The sequence below is a fragment of the Alternaria infectoria genome, assembly GCF_024043175.1.
Source record: "Alternaria infectoria strain BMP 0036 chromosome Unknown scaffold_11, whole genome shotgun sequence".
Lineage (NCBI taxonomy): Eukaryota > Fungi > Ascomycota > Dothideomycetes > Pleosporales > Pleosporaceae > Alternaria > Alternaria infectoria.
Window position 1 is genome coordinate 691,490 of NW_026250700.1, and position 22,441 is coordinate 713,930.

The 22,441-nt window shown below is 53.8% G+C and overlaps 7 protein-coding genes across 7 annotated transcripts; 3 read left to right on the top strand and 4 right to left on the bottom strand.

The window, feature by feature from the left end:
- Positions 1-255: 255 nt before the first annotated feature.
- On the bottom strand, positions 256-2,904 carry J4E92_007104 (uncharacterized protein; the record flags this gene model as incomplete). Its single annotated transcript, XM_051498467.1, has 4 exons — positions 256-614; positions 663-761; positions 814-2,769; positions 2,823-2,904. The coding sequence occupies 4 exons, from the start codon at positions 2,902-2,904 to the stop codon at positions 256-258; spliced, it is 2,496 nt and encodes an 831-aa protein (XP_051351401.1).
- A 414-nt stretch (positions 2,905-3,318) lies between these two features.
- J4E92_007105 (uncharacterized protein) lies at positions 3,319-4,873 on the bottom strand (the record flags this gene model as incomplete). Its single annotated transcript, XM_051498468.1, has 4 exons — positions 3,319-4,461; positions 4,523-4,678; positions 4,727-4,813; positions 4,865-4,873. The coding sequence occupies 4 exons, from the start codon at positions 4,871-4,873 to the stop codon at positions 3,319-3,321; spliced, it is 1,395 nt and encodes a 464-aa protein (XP_051351402.1).
- Positions 4,874-5,354: 481 nt separating this feature from the next.
- On the top strand, positions 5,355-6,614 carry J4E92_007106 (uncharacterized protein; the record flags this gene model as incomplete). The annotated part of the gene is made up of 2 exons (XM_051498469.1): positions 5,355-5,486; positions 5,535-6,614. The coding sequence occupies 2 exons, from the start codon at positions 5,355-5,357 to the stop codon at positions 6,612-6,614; spliced, it is 1,212 nt and encodes a 403-aa protein (XP_051351403.1).
- A 4,001-nt stretch (positions 6,615-10,615) lies between these two features.
- Positions 10,616-11,912, bottom strand: J4E92_007107 (uncharacterized protein; the record flags this gene model as incomplete). Its single annotated transcript, XM_051498470.1, has 2 exons — positions 10,616-11,442; positions 11,495-11,912. 2 exons carry the CDS (start codon positions 11,910-11,912, stop codon positions 10,616-10,618), a joined length of 1,245 nt encoding a protein of 414 aa, XP_051351404.1.
- Positions 11,913-14,162: 2,250 nt separating this feature from the next.
- Positions 14,163-16,064, top strand: J4E92_007108 (uncharacterized protein; the record flags this gene model as incomplete). Its single annotated transcript, XM_051498471.1, has 3 exons — positions 14,163-14,390; positions 14,440-15,821; positions 15,878-16,064. 3 exons carry the CDS (start codon positions 14,163-14,165, stop codon positions 16,062-16,064), a joined length of 1,797 nt encoding a protein of 598 aa, XP_051351405.1.
- A 726-nt stretch (positions 16,065-16,790) lies between these two features.
- J4E92_007109 (uncharacterized protein) lies at positions 16,791-17,936 on the bottom strand (the record flags this gene model as incomplete). The annotated part of the gene is made up of 1 exon (XM_051498472.1): positions 16,791-17,936. One exon carries the CDS (start codon positions 17,934-17,936, stop codon positions 16,791-16,793), a length of 1,146 nt encoding a protein of 381 aa, XP_051351406.1.
- Positions 17,937-20,280: 2,344 nt separating this feature from the next.
- On the top strand, positions 20,281-21,821 carry J4E92_007110 (uncharacterized protein; the record flags this gene model as incomplete). The annotated part of the gene is made up of 2 exons (XM_051498473.1): positions 20,281-20,509; positions 20,563-21,821. The coding sequence occupies 2 exons, from the start codon at positions 20,281-20,283 to the stop codon at positions 21,819-21,821; spliced, it is 1,488 nt and encodes a 495-aa protein (XP_051351407.1).
- Positions 21,822-22,441: the final 620 nt, after the last annotated feature.

The window sequence follows — 22,441 nt, forward strand, 5'->3', positions numbered from 1 at the left end:
CGGAAGCTCCTGCGTGTGACGCAATTCCTGATGTCTTTGTTGATCGCCGTCTGGTGTCTGTGTTTGAAACCCGCTCATGATGTATATTCGTATACTGATTCTATTCATTGCTTTTGTTGTAGCGCTTCAGACACCGTGCAAATGCATATGCTGCGCGTCATCTACCTAAGCTGGGACTAGATGTAGTACATAAACTCATGGCCATGTATACTGTCGTTCAACTCAGAAGCGTTCCGTGCGAACCAAAAGAAATTCTTAGTTCTTGAATACGGTGGCGGAGCTCCAACGACCTGCGGCCTTCGCCCTATAGTCGTCCTTGACCTTCTGTTCGCTCTTCCATTGAGTGAGTAGCACGAGTCCGGCTTGAGCTTCTTCTATCGTAATGCTCGATAGTTCCAAAGTCTTCTGTAGGTCTTGCTCGTTCTGGGATTTCGAGCTGTTGTCGAGAATATACCGGACATTGTATCCGGACTGCAGATGGGATGCGCTCTGCGAGTGCTTCTTCAGGAAGTCATCGTTGTAGGCTTTGAGGTCGGCATCAGCAGGCGGTGTGGTGAAGGACTCCTTGATGACCTCTGAGGCCTGAGATGAGAGGGGCTCAGCGGGTTTGGAGACTGCTAAATTAGCGATGAGCCTGATGAGACGTTCTTGGTTTGACTTACTAGCTTGACGGAAGCGCACGCTCTGCTCGTGCAGCTTGGGGTTCTCTGGGTCGATCTCCCTTGCAGCCTGCAGACATTTGAGGGCGAGCAGGTATTTGTCTGGACGACTGTTAGCGCACACATCGCACAAGAATGTCGCGAAGCAACTCACTTCGTCGGAGGTAGACCTCGAAACCCACGTTCTGAGCTCCAATGTTCTTGGGGGCTAGCTCGAGCATGGGCTGCAAGAATCGTAGTGCGTCCTCAAGAGGCTGCGTTGTCTGGAGCAACTTCTCGCCATTTGGATCTTGGTCTTCCTTCTTTGTCTCGCCATCTTCGGCCTTGGCATTCGCCTTCGCGGCAGCAGCAGCTTTGCGCTCGGCCTCTGCCTTCTCAGCCATTTCCCTCTCCTTCTTAGCCTTCTTTTGCGCTTTCTTGCGCTCAGTAGGATCCAGTTTGTCAAGGTCAAGCTCGTCCGAGCTCGATAGCTTCGGGTTGTCCGCTAGCCGTACGTATAGTTCGACTGCCTGAGTGGCTGCCCTAGTGAAGAAAGGATGATCGCGGAGGTGATCTTCCCATCTGACCATGTCGATGTAAGCGCGGATCTGGCCCTTCCGTAATGAGAAGCTGTGGAAGTCGAACTGGTCCTCATGCCACACATCGAAAATGTCTGCAATTGCGGTGAAGCGCTTGAGAGCGAGACCGAGCTTCTCTTGTCGCAAGTATGCCTCGCCGTCTTCAAGCAGATACCACATGCACTGCATATCGTGGAGATCACCAAGAGGTCCGCCCACAGTCTCGTTGCGAGTGAATTTACTCATTGTGTTCAGCGCGGTTTCGTTCTCGTTGTTCCGTAATTGGTATTTGGCGCACTTGGTGTTGATGTATCGATCGCCCTTTTCCAGCTCTCGTGCTTGGTCGAGGATTTCCGCGGCCTTTTGTACGTCGCCCATATGCTTGTAGATCCGAGCCTTTGTCTGGTTGTAATCGACCGATTTCGGGTCCTTCTCGAGCAGCTTGTCTATGTACTCCATGGCCTTCTCCAGGTCGCGACTTTGGACGTAGTTGTAATGCTGGGCCAGGAAGTATAGCACAGCCTCGTCGAAACGGTCGGAGTTGTCGCCGTTGCTCTCGTCGCTCGTCGGTTTGCTGGAGGCATAGCCAAGGACCAGCTCCTCGATGACTGCCTTCTTTTCCTCGTCGCGGTAAAGCGACTTGATGTTGGGGAAGGTCGAGGGCACGCCCTTATTCAGCTTGCCCCGGAGATAGGCATCCGCCTGTGTCTTGAAAGCCTCGCCCTGCAGGAAGTCCAACGGTATCCGCCTCGCAGCATCGTTGCGCTGATTCTTGCTGGCGAAAGACTGGTACAGCTCGTTCAGCTTCTCGATGTCGGCGTCGTTGGACCGGTCGAGGCCAAGGGCCTTCTCCAAGCCGTCGAAGTATGCGCGGTACTCGCTGTTCCTGCTCAGAAGAATCCTGTATGCCTTCTCAGCCTCCTCTTTCCGTCCCAACTCGAGGAGGTATTTCGCCTTGAGTTCCAGCGCAGCGGTGCGATCCAGGCTGACGCGCACCACCTCTTCCAAGTGCTTCAGCGCACGTTCCACGTCGCCCGACTCGTATATTATCATGTTCTTGTAGAGGGTCGCTTCCGAGTGCTCGAGGTCCGACTTGGCGGGGGGCTGTTTGAGCGTCTCTTCGTACGTCTTGAGGATGTTTTCGGCCTCAGCGTAGTTGCCTGACAGATGGTAAGCGACTGCCAATGCCGTCCAGTTCTGGCGCAGTTGTGGGCGCTCCTGCATCATCTTCCGCCGGCTCTCAATGTATCCGTCGTAGTCGCGGACTTGGCACTGGAGAAGGGCGAGGTCGCGGAGGATGTTCAGCGATTGCGGTTCTATGCGCAGGGCCATCTTGTACGACTTGATAGCCTCGGGGTAGTTCTTGACCGACCGCCATAACAGGCCGTAGACGTGCCAGCAGACGTGCGACTTCATGTCGTTGCGGAGGGCTTCTTTGCAGAGGGCAAAGGCCTCGTCGCCCTGGCCCTGGGAGTTGAGGATCAGGGCCTTCATGGCCTGGGTGTCGCCATGGGTGGGGTATTTCTTCAAGATCTGCTCGGCAGCTTTGAGGCCTGGCGGGGTCAGCGGTCGTGCCCGGCGTCGTCCACGTGCAATTGGCGCCTACCCTTCTTGTACAGCTTGCCCTCGTAGAATTTGATGAGCGAGCGGAAGAGCGTCGCCTCCTTGCTGGGCAGTGGTTGCGGCATCGCGGCGGTCGTGTGTCTGGTAGGCGCGGAGCGTCAACGAGATTCCGGGACGAACAAGTTGCGATCGGAATTGACAAGTCGACGCACGTGCGACGGGACCGTGGGGGATTAGGGTGGATGGGGGATGATTTAGTCGATGCAGTAGAACATCGCGACAATGGGTGTGGAACAAGCAGCCGCGGGAATGGTGGCTGGTAGTCTCAATGTGGCACTACTACGTGTGTGTGGGGAGCTTGAATTTCAGATGTTCCAGTGCTATGACCACAGCGCCCGCACCTCGACCAAGTCACGCACGTGCTACACCCCGCCTCATGATATCGTTCTCCAGTCAATTGAGTCGACTATTAGAATACACAATGTTTATATACACCCCAGCAAAAAGCTTTCTAGTAGTACATACTCTCCAACAGCGCTCTACTTGGACAGACGTCCTGATCGCCTTTTTGCAGTCGCATCATCGCCTTTGACCTCTTCTTTCGTAGTAGCAGCCTTCTTCTGCTTTGCGGTACCGGTTGCAGTAGTCTTGCGTTTCTTGACCGGCTGTATCTCTTCAGCTTCAATAACCTCTTTATCCTCGGCTTCCTCCACGTCTACTTTCGCCTTCTTGCTGCCACGTTTTGCTCTTACTGGGAGCTTCTCCTCCGTAGCATCAACGTCCTCCTCTTTGACCTCTGCCTTGACCTCCTTCGCATTCTTACGTCCTCGCTTTGGTTTGACTGACGCCTCCTCTTCAACCTCATCGACATCTTCCTCTTCTTTAGTAGCCTGAGCCTTTCTCTTGCTACCCTTCTTAGGTTTTGCCTCCTCTACGTCTTCTTCTTCTTCCTCTTCCTCCTTCTTGACAGCCTTGGCCTTCTTTCTGCCGCCCTTTTTAGGTTTCGCGTCTTCCTCTACATTGTCCTCGTCTGCGCCCTCCGACACGTCACCAGCAACAGCTGCCGTCTTCTTTTGGACACTCGGTACAATGGCTGAAGTTCGCCCACCCACCTTGAGGAACGTAATCTTCTCGCCGGTGGGGAGTGACTGGGCTTCCTTCTTGCCCTTGCCCCAACGGTGCTTCATCAACCAATCTTTGGGGAAGGCGTCCGAATCTCCGTTGGCTTCTACAGCGGTGTCGCAGACGTACATGATAGCATCGTGCAGTCGCTTGATCTGCTCATCGCTAAAGGTGTTGCTATACTGCTCGGGATGTAGACGAGCCTGGTACATGACTTCGTCACCGACCCAGTTCCCTATGCCAGACACGTTTGCTTGGTCAAGGAGCAATGCTTTCACAGGCACCTTCTTGCTCCGCAGCTTCTTACCGAGCCAGTCCACGGTCAGGATATCCTTGTCGATTACAGGATCTGGTCCGTTCTCTTTCAGTGGTGTGGTCTTCCTCATGTCTTCGGCAGCAGCGTCTACCAATCTCACACGAGCAAGCCGCCTTGCATCTACCAACGCGACCTCGTTCTTGGAGTCTTTCAACTGCAGGATAAATTTCCAGTACTTGGGTGGCCATTCTGCCTCTTCAGGTTTCGCCGGACGATAATGTGCTGAATCATCATTGCTGAATTTCTGAATTAGGTGTACAGAGTCAGCACATATCTCACACACAGTCCGTACGGAAGTCACGCACCATCCAGCCTGCCATTCCAAAGTGCATCAGAGGATGTGGCGGCGAGTCCATGACCAACCAAAAGTACTTGCCCTGCTGTCGTGCATCTAATATCTTTTTTCCGGTCAAGGCCTCTTGGAAGGCGGATGCAGACGTTCCGACCTTTCCAAAGACGATCTGGGTATTGTGAGTCGACGTTCCATCATGAAGAAAGGGAAAACGAACATTATCTTCCTGTGCCATGACATTTTTGATCGTCTTGCCAACGGCATGTTTCTTCAAGAAACCGACAATGCGCGCAACTTCCGCGATCTATGTGATATCAGCAAGTTTCATGCGCGTGCGAAATGGACGCGTCCTGACCTCAGGCATGGCGCTAAATCTTGCGCAAAACTTGGGATTGCTCCGAAAATGTAGTAATTAGGAGGGCAAAGCTCGAGAATGATGCGCAATATGTCAATCGAGAAAGCTATAGTCGTGGTTGAGCTCGAGCACCCTGAGGTCGCGCGTCGCGGATCCAGGCTTAGCGCACGACGCGTTCTCACGGGATAAGCCCACTACGTCACCACTCGTGTTCCATCTCATCTCATGTCTCATCATCCTCGTGCCATCCATCGATATGGTTTTTCCACCAAATCCCGAATACGTTGCCGACTCACTCTCGTTCTCCGCGCGCACGCCAGGCTGGACCTGCCTTTCTGGGACGCCCCGCAATGCCGGAGGGCGGGATCGGAATGACATCGACACACGATAAGACGCGATTTACATAATCCTCCGCCCTACACGCCGCCCACATGTACTTCAGCTCGAGGCTTTGTCTTTGCAACCCTCGCAATCTGACAATACGGGCATCATGCGGTGGAATTGGGTAGCTGTTGTCGCAAGTGCGGCTTGCGTCTCTTCACACGCAACTCATCATGTCGAAGACCAACAAGCCTTTTCCCAAGACCGACTAGATGAATTGGAGAGGAAGTGGGGTACAGATGTGAGTATCATTCCAGCAGCATCCGAGTATTAGCTGACAAGTGCATAGTGGGGTTTCTCTGGCATCTCAACTTTCGCCCACCTACCGCATACGCGCTGCTTGACACACCCAGAGACGACCTACGACATTGCCATCCTCGGTGCGCCTTTCGACACAGCAGTCTCCTACCGACCCGGTGCTCGATTCGGACCTCGTGCAATCCGCGCCGGCTCAAGCCGACAGACGTCCTTCCGAGGCTTCAATCCCCGAGCCAACCTCAACCCGTACACGTCATGGGCGAAGATCGTAGACTGCGGAGACATACCAATCACGCCCTTCGATAACACGTTGGCGTTGAAGCAAATGAGCGAGGCCTTTCTCGAGCTTGGGAAACGACCTGCGACGGAGAAGAGCACGGAGAGCGGGGTGCAGTATCTCAAGAAGCCAAAGCTGCTGACTCTTGGCGGAGATCACAGCATTGCACTTCCGGCTCTGAGGGCCTTGAAGGGTGTATATGGGCAGCCGATTGCCGTGGTACACTTTGACGCACACTTGGATACATGGCATCCTGCGAAGTACCCGTCCGCTTGGATCGACCAAGAAGATCCTTCTACACAGTCGTTCTTCAATCATGGCAGCATGTTTTGGATTGCAGCCACTGAGGGTCTGATCGCAAACGACTCGAGTGTACACGCGGGGCTGAGGACGAGACTGTCGGGTGATGAACCAGAGGACTATACCGACGACTCGCAGCAAGGCTGGATTCGCATCGCAACAGACGACATCGATGAGATTGGTGTAAAGGGCGTCATCACCTCGATCATGAACCGCGTGGGCACAGAGATGCCCGTCTACCTCAGCATCGACATCGATGTGATCGATCCTGGACTCGCACCGGGCACGGGCACACCTGAACCAGGCGGCTGGACTACGCGTGAGCTCATCCGCATATTGAGAGGTATCGAAGGCATGAATGTTATTGGTGCAGACATTGTGGAAGTCAGTCCTGCGTATGACGGCGCAGCAGAAACGACAGGAATGGCAGCGGCGCAGGTCGCGTACGAGGTACTTACGAGCATGGTACGCAAGGGACTTATCGAACAGGCACGAACGAAGGTGACTACGCACGAAGACAAGGATGAGTTATGAACCCCCGGTATGTCTAGATATTCATACGAGCCGTGAAGGGCTTTAAAACTGCAGCTTAGGTCGTTGACGCACTAGACGATTGTTCAATTCCATGAGTCATCTCAAGCGCCCATATCACACTGAATTGCAACAGTGATATCCTTTTTACAGTTTTTTCTAGCATCGCGTATGTACCGGGCGGGCGCTTTACGAGCATATTCTCAACACAACAAATTCCATCGTTGTACTACGCGGCTTTTCCGTCTTCGCGAGCCTTCCCTCACCCTCACACGTAACTCAAATATATCCCCCAAACATCCTCCCTCAGCATATGATAAAAACGCCACCTCTACCCTCTTACCCCTCCACATGCACACCCACCCACAATAGCTCACACACTACCCTAACCGGCGTGGCTTCCACATGGCCGCCCACCGCCTCCCTCCCACTACCATCCCATACCACCATCTTCCATCGCGCGGGTAGCCGGTCTCGCATCAAACAAACTTCCCCTAGCTCGCACCGTCGCACGTGGCCGTGGGCAATTTAGAGTTCGATACCATCAACGACGCCAAAACGCTTGACTCGATAGTCGCCCCAACGGCGTTACTCTCGGCGCTACATTTGTACCCTTTTCTGAACCTTGATTCATGGAAATCTGCGGCTAATCTAATCATTAGACTATAATCTGGCAGAGACGGTGCGGTTGAGGCTCAGTGCTGAGGCTTTGGCGTCTGGGTCTGGGTCTTGGATGCAAGCCTTGCGGAGGCGCACGGGTGTGGGAGAGTCGCGGAGCTTACTGAACAGGCGGAGTGTTCACCGAAGTGCGGTTCTAATGAGGGAAACGAATGCGACGGGAGATTGCCATGCTATTGCGGGTGTTGAGCACGTGGGTTAGTTCTAGTCCCTCGATGGACTTTGGCGTCTACGGTTGGGATTGCGACGATGGCGGGTTTGTTATGGGGGTCTGGATTTGGGGTTTGAGCTTGGGGTCTGTGGGGGCGCTATGAGGGACGAAGGCGGAGGTATAGGGAATAGAGTTGTCGGTATGCTGTTAGAGTTATGACTATGTGCACATGTTAGTATGGGTGTGGGTGGTGAGATTCAGGTGCTAAGGTGTGCGAGATACTCTTATTAGAGTTGAGACTACGTGCATATGTTGAGTATGGGCGCCTCGATGATGGTGATGGTACGGACGCAAGTGATGAGTTGAGTACTGGCGCAAATTCCGGTCGAGGACATGGACGGCCCCGTGGTGCCTGGCTTTCCGGGGCTCGGTGAAGTACCGTGTCATGCGGCTGTGAGCGATGTTGCTGAGCCTGCATACTCGTATTAGCATTGCCTTTCTTCGAGGACGCGAGGTGGAGCAATGACTATCCGACACGAGTGCCCATGATCCAATTCAGATATCATTGAGGCAGCAGTCAGCGTGATACGACTTCGGGGCGATGGTACCGATGGCGAAGTATTGTTGTGGCTTGATGAAGCATTGCACATCACGAGAGAAGAGTCGGTCAGTGTCTTGGACTCAGTGCTGCCTAGACGCCTACATTCGTGATTGAAGAGATCAACGCGACCCGTTGGGTCAGGCCTTGTCGTGTCAGTGGGTAGACATGTAAGCATTCGGTCTGAGTGGCTGATGACTGAACTGGGGTCCAGTGCATATCTCGACGAGTCAAGCGCATGGAAGCCTTGCTGCGGAGCTCAGTCAGCACAGTACCTTGTCGCTATCGATTTCGCAGGTCTGTCAGTGCCAAGCTGGTGAATACGTGCCTTCACAGCCATGGTCAAGCGAAGTCAAATGTTGACTATACACATGCCGGAGTTCTTTGCCAGGCGCCCACCAGGGATGCCTTGACAGTCAACTCCACATACCCACAAAAGCTTTGTCGACTCCACAACTCCACTCCCATCGCTATTCGCGTTACACCTCCAGATAGGGTAAAGTTGATAGACGCATCTTGTGAGCCCCAATACTCCACAGAAACCGCAGGACTGAGCTTAGCTGACTCCCCAGTACAAACCGTCTTCACGGTCTCCACGTTCACCGGCTCGGAAACTTTCGGCCATCTTGGCTTCCGTACTTGGCCTCGGGAATATTTCTGACGTTTCGCAGATCTACCACCGAATGAGAAAGTTGCTTTAGGTAATAGAGTCCACTGCCGGAGCAAAAATTGTGCTGTTTCTGTTTTTTCGGTACCGACACGATAGCAGTTTGGTTGATGGACCCTTTGCCACGCGAAGTATGCAAAAGCAACTGTCAAGACAAAAAGCTTGGTACAATGAGTAAGCCAGGCAGTACAAGCATGAAGTTCAAAAAGCACATCCAGCTGTTCCAGAACTAGAAAACGAAGGCGAAAATACGATGCGAGGCCACCCGTTGAATGCTTAGCTGTTCCCCTGGTTTCACCCAATGGGAACGCGACGCTGCAAATACCAAGGCGGTAGTTGGCTACCACCCTCGTGTTAAGGTTCCAGTTGTCGTTCCGATCCGCACCGCTAGCAATGTAAGGCTTGCTAAAAATAACGCCACTGAGCTTGAAGTCTCAAAACCCATTGCTCCACCATGATACGATGTGTGATCGCGAGCTTTCAGCAGGAAAGTGGGCATTTCGTATATCGTGGAAACCTTGGAACTGACTGCGGGGCGCATCAGTAATGACAACTCGCTTGTCATCGGAGGTAAGCCGCTGCGCCTACCTGCGGAAGCTGCATCGGACGATAGCAGGGAAAGTGAACATGCTGTTGAGCCATGCCGGATCCTTGCATGCGCAGGGCCTTGTCTTTTGGTAGCGAACAAAGGAAAGAAAAATAACCCGTCTGTTATGCTGCAGCCCCAAGGAAAAGGTTAAGCTTTTTTGGCCCTTCTCGGGGATAAACACGAGAGGTACTGTGACATCGCTGGCAGATGTGACTCACGACACGAGGTCCAAAAGCTGAAACTCTTCCTGGTCCTCTGGACGCCGCATTTTGCTGAGACATACGGTCGCTGGGCTTACGCTTGTCGCTCCGGAGGCCAGAATTATGTCATCGGTGAGGCTTACGCCACATCATCCGCCTTGGTCGGTCGCGGAGAGGTGACTGTGCGACCTGCGATGAGGGCGGGAAGCAGGAACACGGCAATATGCTGATTCCATCGATGAGCAGTCAGACGGCGCGCACTTGCCGTGCCCCTGCCATCGCCATCAATCTGCCACAAACCACCCTTTCTGTGCCGTTCATCTCTTGTTTGGGGCCAGGCTTCAAAATTCTCTTCTCGCTATCTGCTATGACACGCACACTAGTTCCAGGCGTTCGGACGTCGGAGAGGAGATCCATACCCTGGAGCGATCGAATTAGCCCGCGTATACCCCACCGAGCCGTCAACGAGATAGACCCACATGATTCGATGTTTTGCCACGATACGGCGTGGAACAGTGGAAAGGTGTCCACGCTATGCTGCTGGAGGCTTGCACGACCCTTGTGTTCCCACTTTCGGGGCTATTGATGTGGCTCAATGCCGGGACTTTGGTTCGTGTCACGTCGAGAGAAGAGGCGTGCTTGCAGATGTATGGTATTGTGCTGGCCGCAGGTGAGAAAGCCACATGAACAGGGGTTTGCCTGCCCACGAGTCAGCATCTTAGCGCTGGCTCTAGGGCGTAAAGGCGGTTGCCGTGGCGTATGAGCTTTACTTGGACTTCTACCTTGCGCGCCGGACTGTATTGTTGCTTGCATGGTAGGGAGTGATTCCGAGTGTACCGAGGTGCATACGGTGCTGTGACGTGTTAACAGCTCGAGAGACGCAGGTGAGATGACGACCTCGGGACGCAAGGCGCCTGTGACTAAGCGGAGGCGTCTGTGCTGTGACGATGTCCACACGAACACGGCAATCGCAAGAAGGTGTGAAGCATTGATTATAGGATAGTAGTCATAAATTCGTCTATCTTGTGCCGTGCACAGTAATTAAATGTAATGCGCGCTTGAAGAACAGCAGAATAGAAATCAAATAGTTAACGGCCCGAATCTAACACCAATATGGTTCACTAGATCCACCAAAAATGCCCACCGTGCTTCTTGCATGCACTTACTGACGAGGTAGGGAGTACCGTCGTTGTCGTAGTCCATACGTGGCCGAATGTAATGACCTCGGTCGTAGTAGTAAAGGCAAACTTGGACTTGGTTTTAGTGGGAGTCGGTAGCGTGGTAGTTGAGGTGAGGAGGCCGGAAAGAACAGTGGGAGGAGGAAGCGTCTCTGTAGCGGACTCTGTGAGAAGAACACTCTCAGTAGTGGTGATAGCTGGTGCAGTCACAGTAGCGAGTACTGCGACAGGAGTCTCGTAAGTGACAGTCGTCGTGGGAGCATCAGGAGCGCGGCGCTGAACCTGTCCAGCCTTCTCCGCACGTCTCTGCTTTGCGGCCTCGACGCGGGCACGCGCCCATTCGTAGTCGACTTCGCGGTCGCCCTTGCGAACCCAGCGGTGGAACTTGGGGATGGTGGTAGGTGTCTCAATAGCCGCCGCGTGAACTTTGGTGGGCGAGTACTCGCAAGGCTTGTCGGGCTTGCCCACGTGGGCCGGGGTAGTGCACGTGGCTTCGACAGTCTTAGTGGTGACGCCAAAGCTCTTGGTCCAAGAGTGCCTGGTGCGAGTCATGGTCTTGGTAGTTGTCTCAGTGACTGCCTTCGGCCTGATTGTCTTGACCTTTTTAGCGGTGCCACTAGGCATCGTGACAGTCGAGAATGGTCCAGCAGTGACGACATCAGTCGAGGTGGTAGTGACAGTTGAAGTGATAGTAGGCGTCTCGGTCTTGGTGTCTGTGGTTGTTGCAGTGTATGTGCTGGTAACTTTCGTGCCGACAGTCAGGTAGAGATCTAGATTCGTTAGTGAATGGGTTGTTCGGTTATTGAACACAAGAAGACATACCTCTCTGCCATGCAAAAGGCTGGCCATTCGAGCCGTCCTCGTTGGCTTCATTGTCTCCCAGAATCAGAAGTAGCCAGTGTCCTGAGCTCATCTGGTTCTTCTTGATAGGACAGTCTGCCACTTGGTTCGTATCGTCAGGTGTCGTTGGAATTTTGTCGCACAAGTATTCTTCGCCAGTGGTTTCCTCCACGTCAGGTGCGACGAGCACGACATCTGCCATACCATCCGCGTTGCAACCTCTGAAGTATGTTACAGCAGAGAAGTCCTCAGTAGACTCTGAGTCGATAAAGTAGCTTCCTTCATCGATAAAGTCAACACCATAGGCGTAACAGATACCACCGGAGCTCCCGAAGGGGTCATCGGCTTTGACGAGGGTGGAGGCGGCAGCCACCGCGAGGAATATAGAACGAGAGTACATGTTGAAGCAATTCAAGTCAATGACTGAAAGTACAAGTATGATACGCTGGATGTGGTATGCAGAGTCAGTGGGCCATGACCTCTTTTGTACCTTGTATGATGATCAAGCCCAGCAGGTTCTTCGCAAATACGGCTTATCTTTCGCGCACTGAGCTGTGCCCCGACCCCCGAGTAAGCCGACATGGATCGAAGATGCAATGAAAATAGTCATGGCAAGTGCTTGATCTAACAGTGTCAACACGGAAGCGAGCTTGTGACAGACTGGAACAGGTGGGCGGGGCGGGCGGTCAGCAATTCGTAAAGACATCAAGCGCAGTTCTGCGCCTCATCAGTACTTAGCCCTCGTAAGGCGTTGCATCGCTCTGCAGAAGGAAGAAAAGTGGTGCTTAGTGGAGGAGGCGAAGGCATCCATGTGTGCGGCCGCTATGGAAAGCCACTGGAATTAGTGCCGGTCCGTGCTAGGCTTAGCGCCCATACCCCTGAACCGATCCTAGTGTTCACGTCACTTCACTCGGCCCCAACGTCCGCATATTCTTGCACCAACTTGCAGCAAACCCGCCCGCTCAGTTGGTCGATCTTACTAACGATAGGCTGGCCAGTCGCTGATGAACCCGCGCTCCTGTTTCCAGCGCGTTTCCAGCAGCCGCGCATGCCGATCCGAGCGTTGAAATTCGCACTTCCTTCTCCCCGTTCGTGTCTATTCGCGGGCGCATGCCATTTTCCGAGATAGTCGCATCCAATGCGATAGTCACAAGCTTTCCTAGCGGCCGCCCTGTCGGCCGTTCATCTGGATGGATGACCTAGATTTTGGTTGTTCGAAGCCACCGAGTAAGTTCACGGGTCGGAAGGTCATCCCTGGACCCGCATGCCGAGCTACACAGCATGCATGGAAGGCACATCATGCCAACTTGCAGTCGGCGAATAATGGCAATGCCATACCGAGCATTTAGTCCTCCTACACACCATGTAGCTTATGAAGATCCTGATAAGCCCGTGTACGTTGGAGTCGGTCTACGCCACAGCCCAAGGGGGTCTCAGTGTCCATATTGGACGTTCAACGTCAGCAAGCGACCGGAAGGGATACCGCTGTCTTGGGCACTTCTGTCAGCCTGATTATGACCTCGGCTGAGGGTATCATCTCGAAGAACCAGTGGGTTTGGGATTTGTCTGATCCCTGCTCACTTATCGTTTATGCCCTACGTGGTTATTCTGGTAACAGAGCTCGAAATTTGATTGGAACCACCTAGGTAAGCTTCCTCGGTACCGGATGGGACGATCGTATTCCCGTCTTCCGATCGCGTGGGTTAGGCCACATGCTTCGCACGAGTAGCTTGCGTTCTCGATGCTTTTGTCACGTCGCAAACAGATTCTGCATCAGGCCTAAGGCATATCCTTCACAACGTCAGTACCCACATCTGACCACTCCATGTGGGCTCTCGTCTCCGGTGAGCACAGAGTATGCTCGAATAGCGGCCGTATCTTGTGGAGTACCCGATCTGTAATTCAATAGATCTTGCATCCGACAAGGGTCCATCACCTTACGCGAGCTCCTAGGATCCTTCACCTAAGAAAACGCTCCAACACGAGTAGGTCGCTCATCACGCACCGTTTCGAGTAAAGTTGGAACTACCACTGACTTAGCGCTGGTGTGGTCCCTCCATACCGGGATCCCGATTAGGAGCTAGATCCGTGCACCGTCTGAGATCTTGGCTTCATCGACTTCGCCTCTCTCCTACCCGCTCGCCGACATGGACGAAAGCGAGCCACTGCCATAGCTGAGCTTCAGCCCATCGGTCGCTGTATCTACCGAGGCCAGACATTTGCCTAATCGGCCCTCATCATCAGCTATCCACGGCCGGGATCGTTCAAGTCCACCCCGTGTCATAGTACGAGATGAGCATTTCTAGGGCGCCCTGGCGTCGATCTCACCACCTGGACCACGCGGGTCCAACTGACATGCAGCACTAAGCGAGAAAAAGTCGGTGTCACGGCAAAGTAGGCGCTGGCTGACTTCGCCATGGGTATGGCCCAGGGCGAAGCTCAGATTACCGCCACCATTAGATGACTTACACTTTGGGGGCGTCTTTCGGATGTGTCTCATATAAATGGCACCTGTGTTCTGGTCAGCCCCAGCCCTACATTGATTAACTCCAGGAACCATTCGACATCCATTGGCCTGGTCAGCATCTCTTCATATATACCGACCCGGTACCGTTCTTTCCTCGCATTGATATATTGCATTCACACCATCATGTTGTTTCCTTCATTAGCCGCATGGCTTTCATTTGGATCAGTTGCACTCGCTGGTCCACTACGTGCAGAGCCATTATCCGATGAGTTCCCAACTTTTGACCAGATTGTCAAGAGGCAAGATGGTGCTTGCACCAACACAGCACGAACACGAAACTGCTGGAGTAATGGCTACAGCATTGCCACCGACTTCGATGCCAAGTCTCCCCCGGACGGCACCACCGTGACTGTAAGTGTATCCAAGGATTCCTGCTCGAATAGGTGCTGACATATGACAGTACAACTTCGAGATCTCGAATGTTACTAGGGCCAACCCCGATGGAAGTGGTACTTCCAAAGAAATGATGCTCATCAACGGCCAATATCCTGGACCACTCGTGCGAGCAAAGTGGGGTGACACAGTCATCATCAACGTCAAGAACAACCTCGAGCACAACGGAACCGGTATTCACTGGCACGGTATTAGACAGCTGAACTCCTGCCAGGACGACGGCGTCCCGGGAATCACCGAATGCCCGATTGCTCCTGGAAGAACCCGCCAGTACAAGTTCAGGGCAACTCAGTTCGGTACAACATGGTACCACTCTCACTTCTCAGCCCAATATGGCGATGGTGTTGTCGGTACCATGATTATCGATGGACCAGCTACTGCCAACTACGACGTCGACCTGGGTACTCTCCCCATCACTGACTGGTACTACATACCCGCTTTCACACTGAACGAAGTCGCCCAGCACTCTCAGCGTGGACCCCCCTCGCCCGACAATATCCTCGTCAACGGCACACACATCAACGCGGCAAACGACAACGGGAAGTACGCCAGAATCAACGTAGTAAAAGGAAAGAAGTACCGCATCCGTCTCATCAACACAGCCGTCGACAGCACCTTCAGCGTCTCCATGGACGGCCACCCCTTCACAGTCCTCACCTCCGACTTCGTGCCCATCAAGTCCTACGTCACCGACCAACTGACCCTGCAGATCGGTCAACGGTACGACGTAGTCATCACCGCCAACCAAACCGTCGACAACTACTGGTTCCGCGTCGTAACCGGCAGCTGCGGCAGCAATAAGATCGCCTCAGCCGGCAAACCCGTCGGCGCGATCCTGCACTATGACGGCGCATCCAGCACTTCAAACCCCACCTTCAAGTCCTCCGTCACAATGCGCGCAGGCTGCGACGACGAGTCCTCATCCAACCTCATCCCCTTCGTCCCCAACACCGTCCCTACCTCCGTAATGGGCGAGGTCCAAAACCACAAGATGAGCGTAGACTCCTTTGCCGACCCTGCGAAGGACAACCTTTTCCGGTGGTTAATCGACGGCACGCCCCACGTCGTAGACTGGAACAATCCTTCGCTCGAAACCGTGCTCGGAGGCTCTCGCTCCATTGGTCCAAACGGCAACGTGTACACCATGGACAAAGAAGGTTGGTACATGTGGTACATCCAATCGACCTCTAAAATCGCCCTACCCCACCCCATCCATCTCCACGGCCACGACTACTACATCGTCGGTCGTGGCGCAGGCACCTGGGACGGATCTACCAACGGTCTTAACTTCAACAATCCTACTCGTCGTGACACTGCTTTGTTGCCCGCGGGTGGCTACATGCTCATTGCTTTCCCTGCTGATAACCCCGGCATGTGGATTATGCATTGGTAAGTTCAGACTGTACGAAGTGTATTTGAGACATATACTGACTTTCTACCTCTAGTCATATCGCGTGGCATGCTAGCCAGGGACTCAGCCTCCAGTTTATGGAACGCATGAGTGAAATTAAGGGCACACTGGGCGACACGAGTGTGTTGAAGAATGGATGTGATGAGTGGGATTCCTATTGGGCGGAGGGGAGTGCGCCCGATGGGGATAGGCCATACAACCAGACTGACTCTGGTATTTAGACGGGTTCCCGTTTTGGTTGTGGTTTAATGGGGTTTGGTGCATGGCGTTTTCTGGTTGGGCTAGAGGGTTGAGTTGGAACTTCTCGACGTAGCGGTATTCTTTTGTATATATTGTATCAAAGACTATTCTCCATCAACATGTTCATACCCGTGTCTTTCTTTGCGCGATCAACGTGTTGTGGACTGCACGTATGCCGCAATGCAGTACCTGAATCCTGCCGCCGACGACGACGTGGACCATGAGTACAGGTACAGCAGGCCCATCACATGGCTCCCGGCAATGTCGTGTCCCCTCGCACACAGCACTCACGCACCCTGCATTTCCGACACGGCGCACCAAAGATAGCATCCTTGATCCCTCTAAGCCAAGAAAACGAGCATGCTGCAGGGTCCCAACAAGTCTCGGAAGCGCCATCAAGCAGCGTATGCGTGGTGGTTGCGAAGGGAGGTGGTACATGTACACCTGAAATGGCTGGGCGAGAATGGATATCCCGAAGTGATGCAGGCCAAGTTTTTGTACGAGGGTTGAGGCTCTGCTCGCCCGATTGAAGGGCGCATGGATAGCGATGTGGGCTAGGTGGTTGTGTCCTTACTCAGGATGGAGATAGTCGTATGGGAGGTATGATGGCTTTGGTGGTTCGAAGACTTTGATCGTGTCGTATGATGTCGAAGACGATGATGAATGGGAAGACGAAGGCTTGGGTTCATCGCATCCATCATCTCAACTCAACTCTCCATCTCCCAAACCAGCGTCTCTCGGCTTTCAAACTGCATCACCGTCCACGCATTCTTTCCCCCAAAAGCCTGTGCGCTCATTGCGAACCAGTCTGTCTCTTCGCTCTCCACCCCATCTCCTCCCTCCATATCCACATCCACATCCATATCTTGAGTCCCATTAACCTTCTTCTCTCTCTTCTTAAACCCCTCCTTCCTCACCAGCAGAAAAAGATCGCGCATAAAAGCCGGTCCCATGAAGCCCCTCCACCTAATCACAACCATACTCCTCTCCCCAACGCCTCTACCCAAATCAGGCACTTCGTAGCGCGACAAATGCGGGTTTATATCATCGCCCGCCTCAACCCTTGGAGATCCCAACTGAAGCATATGAATCCACTCCAGCAACCCCATCGCCTCATCCTCATCATAAACATCCTTAAGCCCCGCAACGCTCACCCTCGGTACCATCACCCCACCCAACCTCCTCTCCTCAGGCAGAACATCGCACACCCACGGCGCATGCTTCTCAATCAACTCCCAGCCCTCCCCCAGCGCCTCCTTACTCGTAGGATTCGCATTCCAGAACAACCACGTCAAACTCTTATCCAAAACATTCCTCGCCGCCCACTCCAACCTCCCAAACCCCTTTTTCCCATGCCTCATACTGCTCTCCCGTAAATCGTATTCAACAACCCACCGCTGTTTCTGGTGTTTCCTGCCCCCGTCTTCCACGGGTACGCCCTGCAGCCCGCAGCGCTCGTAAGTCGGGCGCGTAAGCTCCATGCGCAACACACCGTTATACAACTCGAAGCGATCGTCCAGCAAGGCTCGTCCTTCGCTCAGCATCATGATGTTGCCTTGCTTGATATACGTGTTCAGGAAGTCGGCTTCGAGGATTTCGGAGAGTGACATGTGGACGCGCGCGTATTGGGTGCGGGCGGGGCTGCCGTTGCGGGTCATCTCGGTCTGTATAAAGTGGTACATTTCCTCGGGCAGGATGAGGTCGACCGTGTGGCTGTATTTTTGCGACGCGAAGGCGGAAAAGGGCTTCTTTTTTGTTGACACATTTTGCGGGTCGATGTAGCTGGGGAGGAGGCTGTGGGAGAAGAAGATTTTCGTGTCGGGGGCCGAGGAGGGGCGGTGGATGTCGAGCATCGTGAGGTAGTATGAGGGAAGCGCGCGCGCAAGAGTGGGTGTGAAGGAGTAATGGTGGTGTGGTGGTGGTGGAGCTGCGCGAAAGGTGCGGGCCGAACTTTTGTCGCGTGGGGTTTCGGCAAGACGCGTTGCGCGGGCCTATGACGCATGGGCTGGCGCGTTGACATGTGAGCGGCCATTTGTAGTCTCGCGGACATCATTTTTTAATCTTGAGTATATTTGCGTCACTATGCGTCTCTGATCTAATTAGACTACATCCGTGACTGATGTGTACGGGCAAGTTTTGCGCATGAGCATGAACAGGCACCTACGCACGAGAGCGCATATGATGTAGGCATTGAAATACATTTGCACCACGATAAGGTCGAGCAAGTCATGTTAGGGAACAAAAATAGTTGTCAATGTATTCGAAGCGAGGCGTACATTAGTAGGATACTGACACGAAGCGCAAGGAATAGCCATTCCGAAAATATATGCAACCTTGACACAGTAGTCTGTTACAAAAGAACCCAGTGTACATGACCCATTGATGTATTGTGGAGGGCCCATAAGAAACCGGTAGATGATAGATCTACAACGTGCGTGTTGGGGACAAAAGGTGTACTGACCCCACCGTGTTCTCGGGGTCTGGAAGGCGGAAGGAAATCTGGGTGTATGGTGCATGAGATATGCTAGAAGGAAATGTGATATGTGTGCGTAAGGAGAAGTACGTTTTCAGCAAACGCGTTTACTATTGTTGCAGTAGGAGAAGGGTATTGATAGAGGTATGCGTCCGAGATATTATCGTCTATTCATGAAGATCGTGTTGAACGTCTCGTAGACCGCGTCTTCGCAATCAAGCGGACAGCAGCTTTCTGAACCGGTCGCGGCTTGCCGATATGATGCCCCGGTCTGAATCTGGTGATAGCGCAGATAGAGCACGGTTTGCCGAATTGCTCCTTACGGGCATTGTGGAATTCTCGAGTACGGTAGAGTTGTAGGGCCAGCGCTTCCACGTCAACGCGCAAGACCCATACTGAGCCGGGATTGCCTCTGATGTGGTGGGAGGCGAGAACAGTGGCGGCGGAGATGTGGTATTGCATCTGCACTTCATCGACTGTCTATGGGTCTTTGTCAGCTCATGCGGCGTAAGAGGGGAAAGATTACTGGGATGAACGCACCAAGGTCTGACGGTAGAAGCACCCTTCACAAGCCGTAATGATACGTTTGACAAGTGGAAAAGGATAGGTGTCTAATGCCGCAAAACAATAGATGCACCTCCGTGGGGCGTGTTGCAGCCATAGTCGACGATATACAATATGACTCATATCTGGATGGACGGCACCGTACCTGTCCAGCTGGGCGAATGGCAGATTGAATATGTTGCATTGTCGAACGAGATGCGAGCAGTACCCCTCCACGAACTCATTACATCGTCTGGACGTGCGCGACAGGGCATTGAAAGGATGTGGAAGTACATGAAGAGAGAAGATATCGGCAGCCCAGCGATGACTGTCTGCACCTTGGGTCAAGTCTTCTTCGTCCTTGATGCTCCGCTTCTGCTTCTCCGACACGTCGTATCTACTCTGAGTCTCAGTGAGACCCGGCAGCCGAGAGCACGGGTGAATGAGGTAGGACAGTATCTGGTCCACGATCTCGACAGGCAGCGTTTCCAACTTGCTCAACCTGACGTGGGAAGGTGAAGGTATGACGTTGTTATACTGCAGTGGATTGGGCAATGCGACTGCCCCGCGGTGACAAATTTTAGGCGAGGCTGGAATTGGACGTGGTGGTACAAGATCCTCGTGACCGTCAACCAGCAACCGTCCAGTAGTAGGAAGCGAAGAAGGGACCAGCCCCGAGGCGACGGTAGTCATTGAGGCCATGAAGAGGAGGGGAAAAGAGCGACAGAATGGAAACGAGCAGACTCTTCACCTTGGTTATAGAACAGGCCGTGAACCTTATACAGGACAAAGGTCAAAAAGTGACGAGTAGAAGCATGCAGGACAGCGGAGCTTCCCACCAACGAGGGGAGAAGTGTGCAGAAAGCTGCATTGCTGCTGCTGTGATTCGTCTAGTTGTCGAGAATCCCGGACAGCTGTGTAGCAGTGTGCAGCCCATGCACATATTTTCGATACTGCATACTGATATATGCTGAGATTGGCGAAGAAGAAGACGACAAGTCGTAGTGCATGTGCACCCAAGTAGTCCGGGTGGATAGCAGACTAGCAAACCGATGCGGCCATCTCCGCCCGGCCCCTTATCGCCTAGCGTCATGTATCATCAACTTACCCGACGGACCACCTTTCGCTCTGTCTGAGACTCGTAACACTGGCCGACAGCGAGAAGCGCGGGAGACAACACCATGGCTGCCCATCCCGACGAGGGACCCGCCGTCGCCCAGCACCCCGCTCCGCCCCCCGCTGGCGCTATCAAGGCTGACCCAGGAGCGGGAGGCGCAACCAAGCCCCGGAACGAGGACGCGCCCGCGCCTGCGGCCGATCAGGACGAAGAGGATGGCGGCGCGTGGGACCAGGCCTCCCTGTACGAGGAGATTCTAGACGAAGTGGAAGCCTTTGAGTACTCGGACGATGGTGAGTCTGGCCAGCATGCGCCTTTCACGTCCACCACCGTTGACACCCCATAGGCGTAGACACGTGCACCGCCGACGAGGCCCGCCGCCTGCGCCAGCGGCTCCATGAGATTGGCGCGAGCGCATTCGTCATGGAGAATATCACGAGCGAGAAGATGACGGCGCGCAAGCTGTGCACTGCCTTTGGCGTCAAGATCCCCAAGTTTCTCGAAGAGGCGCCCGACGAGAGCTTCTACCAGCTGCTGGGGCTGGCCATCAACCGCGAACTGAACAAGCGGCCGCGGCTGGCGCAGTACAAGACCATCGACGACGCTGCGAAACTGCTGCGCGAACGCAAGAACATCATGGTCATCACGGGCGCCGGCATATCGACCAGTCTTGGCATACCCGACTTCCGCTCCAAGAACACGGGCTTCTACTCGCGGCTGCGCGAGATGGGCTACGACGAGCCCGAGGAGGTCTTTGACATCCACAACTTCGACGAGAACCCCCGCACCTTCTACGCGCTCGCCGGCGACATCATACCCGATCTCGAAAAGTGGACGCCCACGCACGAGTTCATCCGCCTGCTGCAGGACAAGGAGAAGCTGCTCACCAACTACACACAGAACATTGACAATGTGGAGGCGCACGCGGGCATACGCAAGGAGAAGCTCATCCAGTGCCACGGCTCCTGGGCGACGGCAACATGTCGGAAGTGCAAGTTCAAGGTCCCTGGCGAGGACATCTTCGACTGTGTGCGCGCGCAAAAGCCCGCCGAGTGCAGACGCTGCAAAGACGAAATCGCCGCCCAGCCCAGCAAGAAGCGCAAGCGAACCTCGAACGGCAACGGCGCACGCAAGAAGCGCTCGAGCGACGAAGACTCAGAGTCCGACGGCGCCTTCGACATCCCGCAGCCCGGCATCATGAAACCCGACATCACCTTCTTCGGCGAAGCCCTGCCCAATGATTTCTTCGACCGCCTCAAGGACGTCGACAAAGACAAGGTCGACCTCGTCATCGTCATGGGCACCTCCATGAAAGTCGCGCCCGTATCCGAAATCCCGAACTTCCTCCCCCGCGACATACCGCAGATCTACATCTCGCGCGATCCCATCCACCACATCAATTTCGACATCAACCTCCTCGGCGACTGCGACGTCGTGGTTGCGGAGTTGGCGCGCAGGGCGGGCTGGACGCTGGAACACAAGATGATACCCGAGGGGCAGACGACAGAGGTGGAATTGACGGATGAGGTGGATCATATTTCTACGGTCAAGGTTCATGTTCCTGTTATGACTACTACGAATGGTCATATCAATGAGCAGGCTTGATCGGGATGACATGGCGTTTAAGCATATATACATATCGATGGCGTTGTGAGGGTATTCACGAAGGTGTTTATATGGATATCGGTTTCGGCCGCATGGACGGCGACCCCGTAGGATGGGCTCAAGATTCACAATATGGAGTTTCTCATAGGCTTAGGGCGTTTGTGGTATGGATACGAGAGGAGAGGGATGAAGTGGCGGCATCAGAGATACCATGGACAGGCTATAACAGTGGGGGAAGCCTAAGCCGCAGTCTCCTTGTGTTCATTTAGTTTCCTTGTCGTTCTTGCATATAGACTTCCTGAACGAAATTCAAGTTCAATTGCAATAACATGTAAATGCACTGTCGCAACATCACTCATCGTAGCACAGCTAGTGGACGAACGACAATCGATATGGGTAGTTCTGGAAGACGCGTGCTTCTCGGGTCGTGCCTGCCGTACGGCGCGGGCAGCGTACTAGCTTTCCCGCCTCCCCTTACTGAACGTGTTCAGGGCCTTCATCGCACCTGACAACCTCACATCACCTCAAAAATCTTAGCACTCTCACAATAACGTCGCAGCATCAGATTTTTCGGGTTCAACAACATCGTCACGTCATAGCGCACGCGCTGCTCCCCTTCC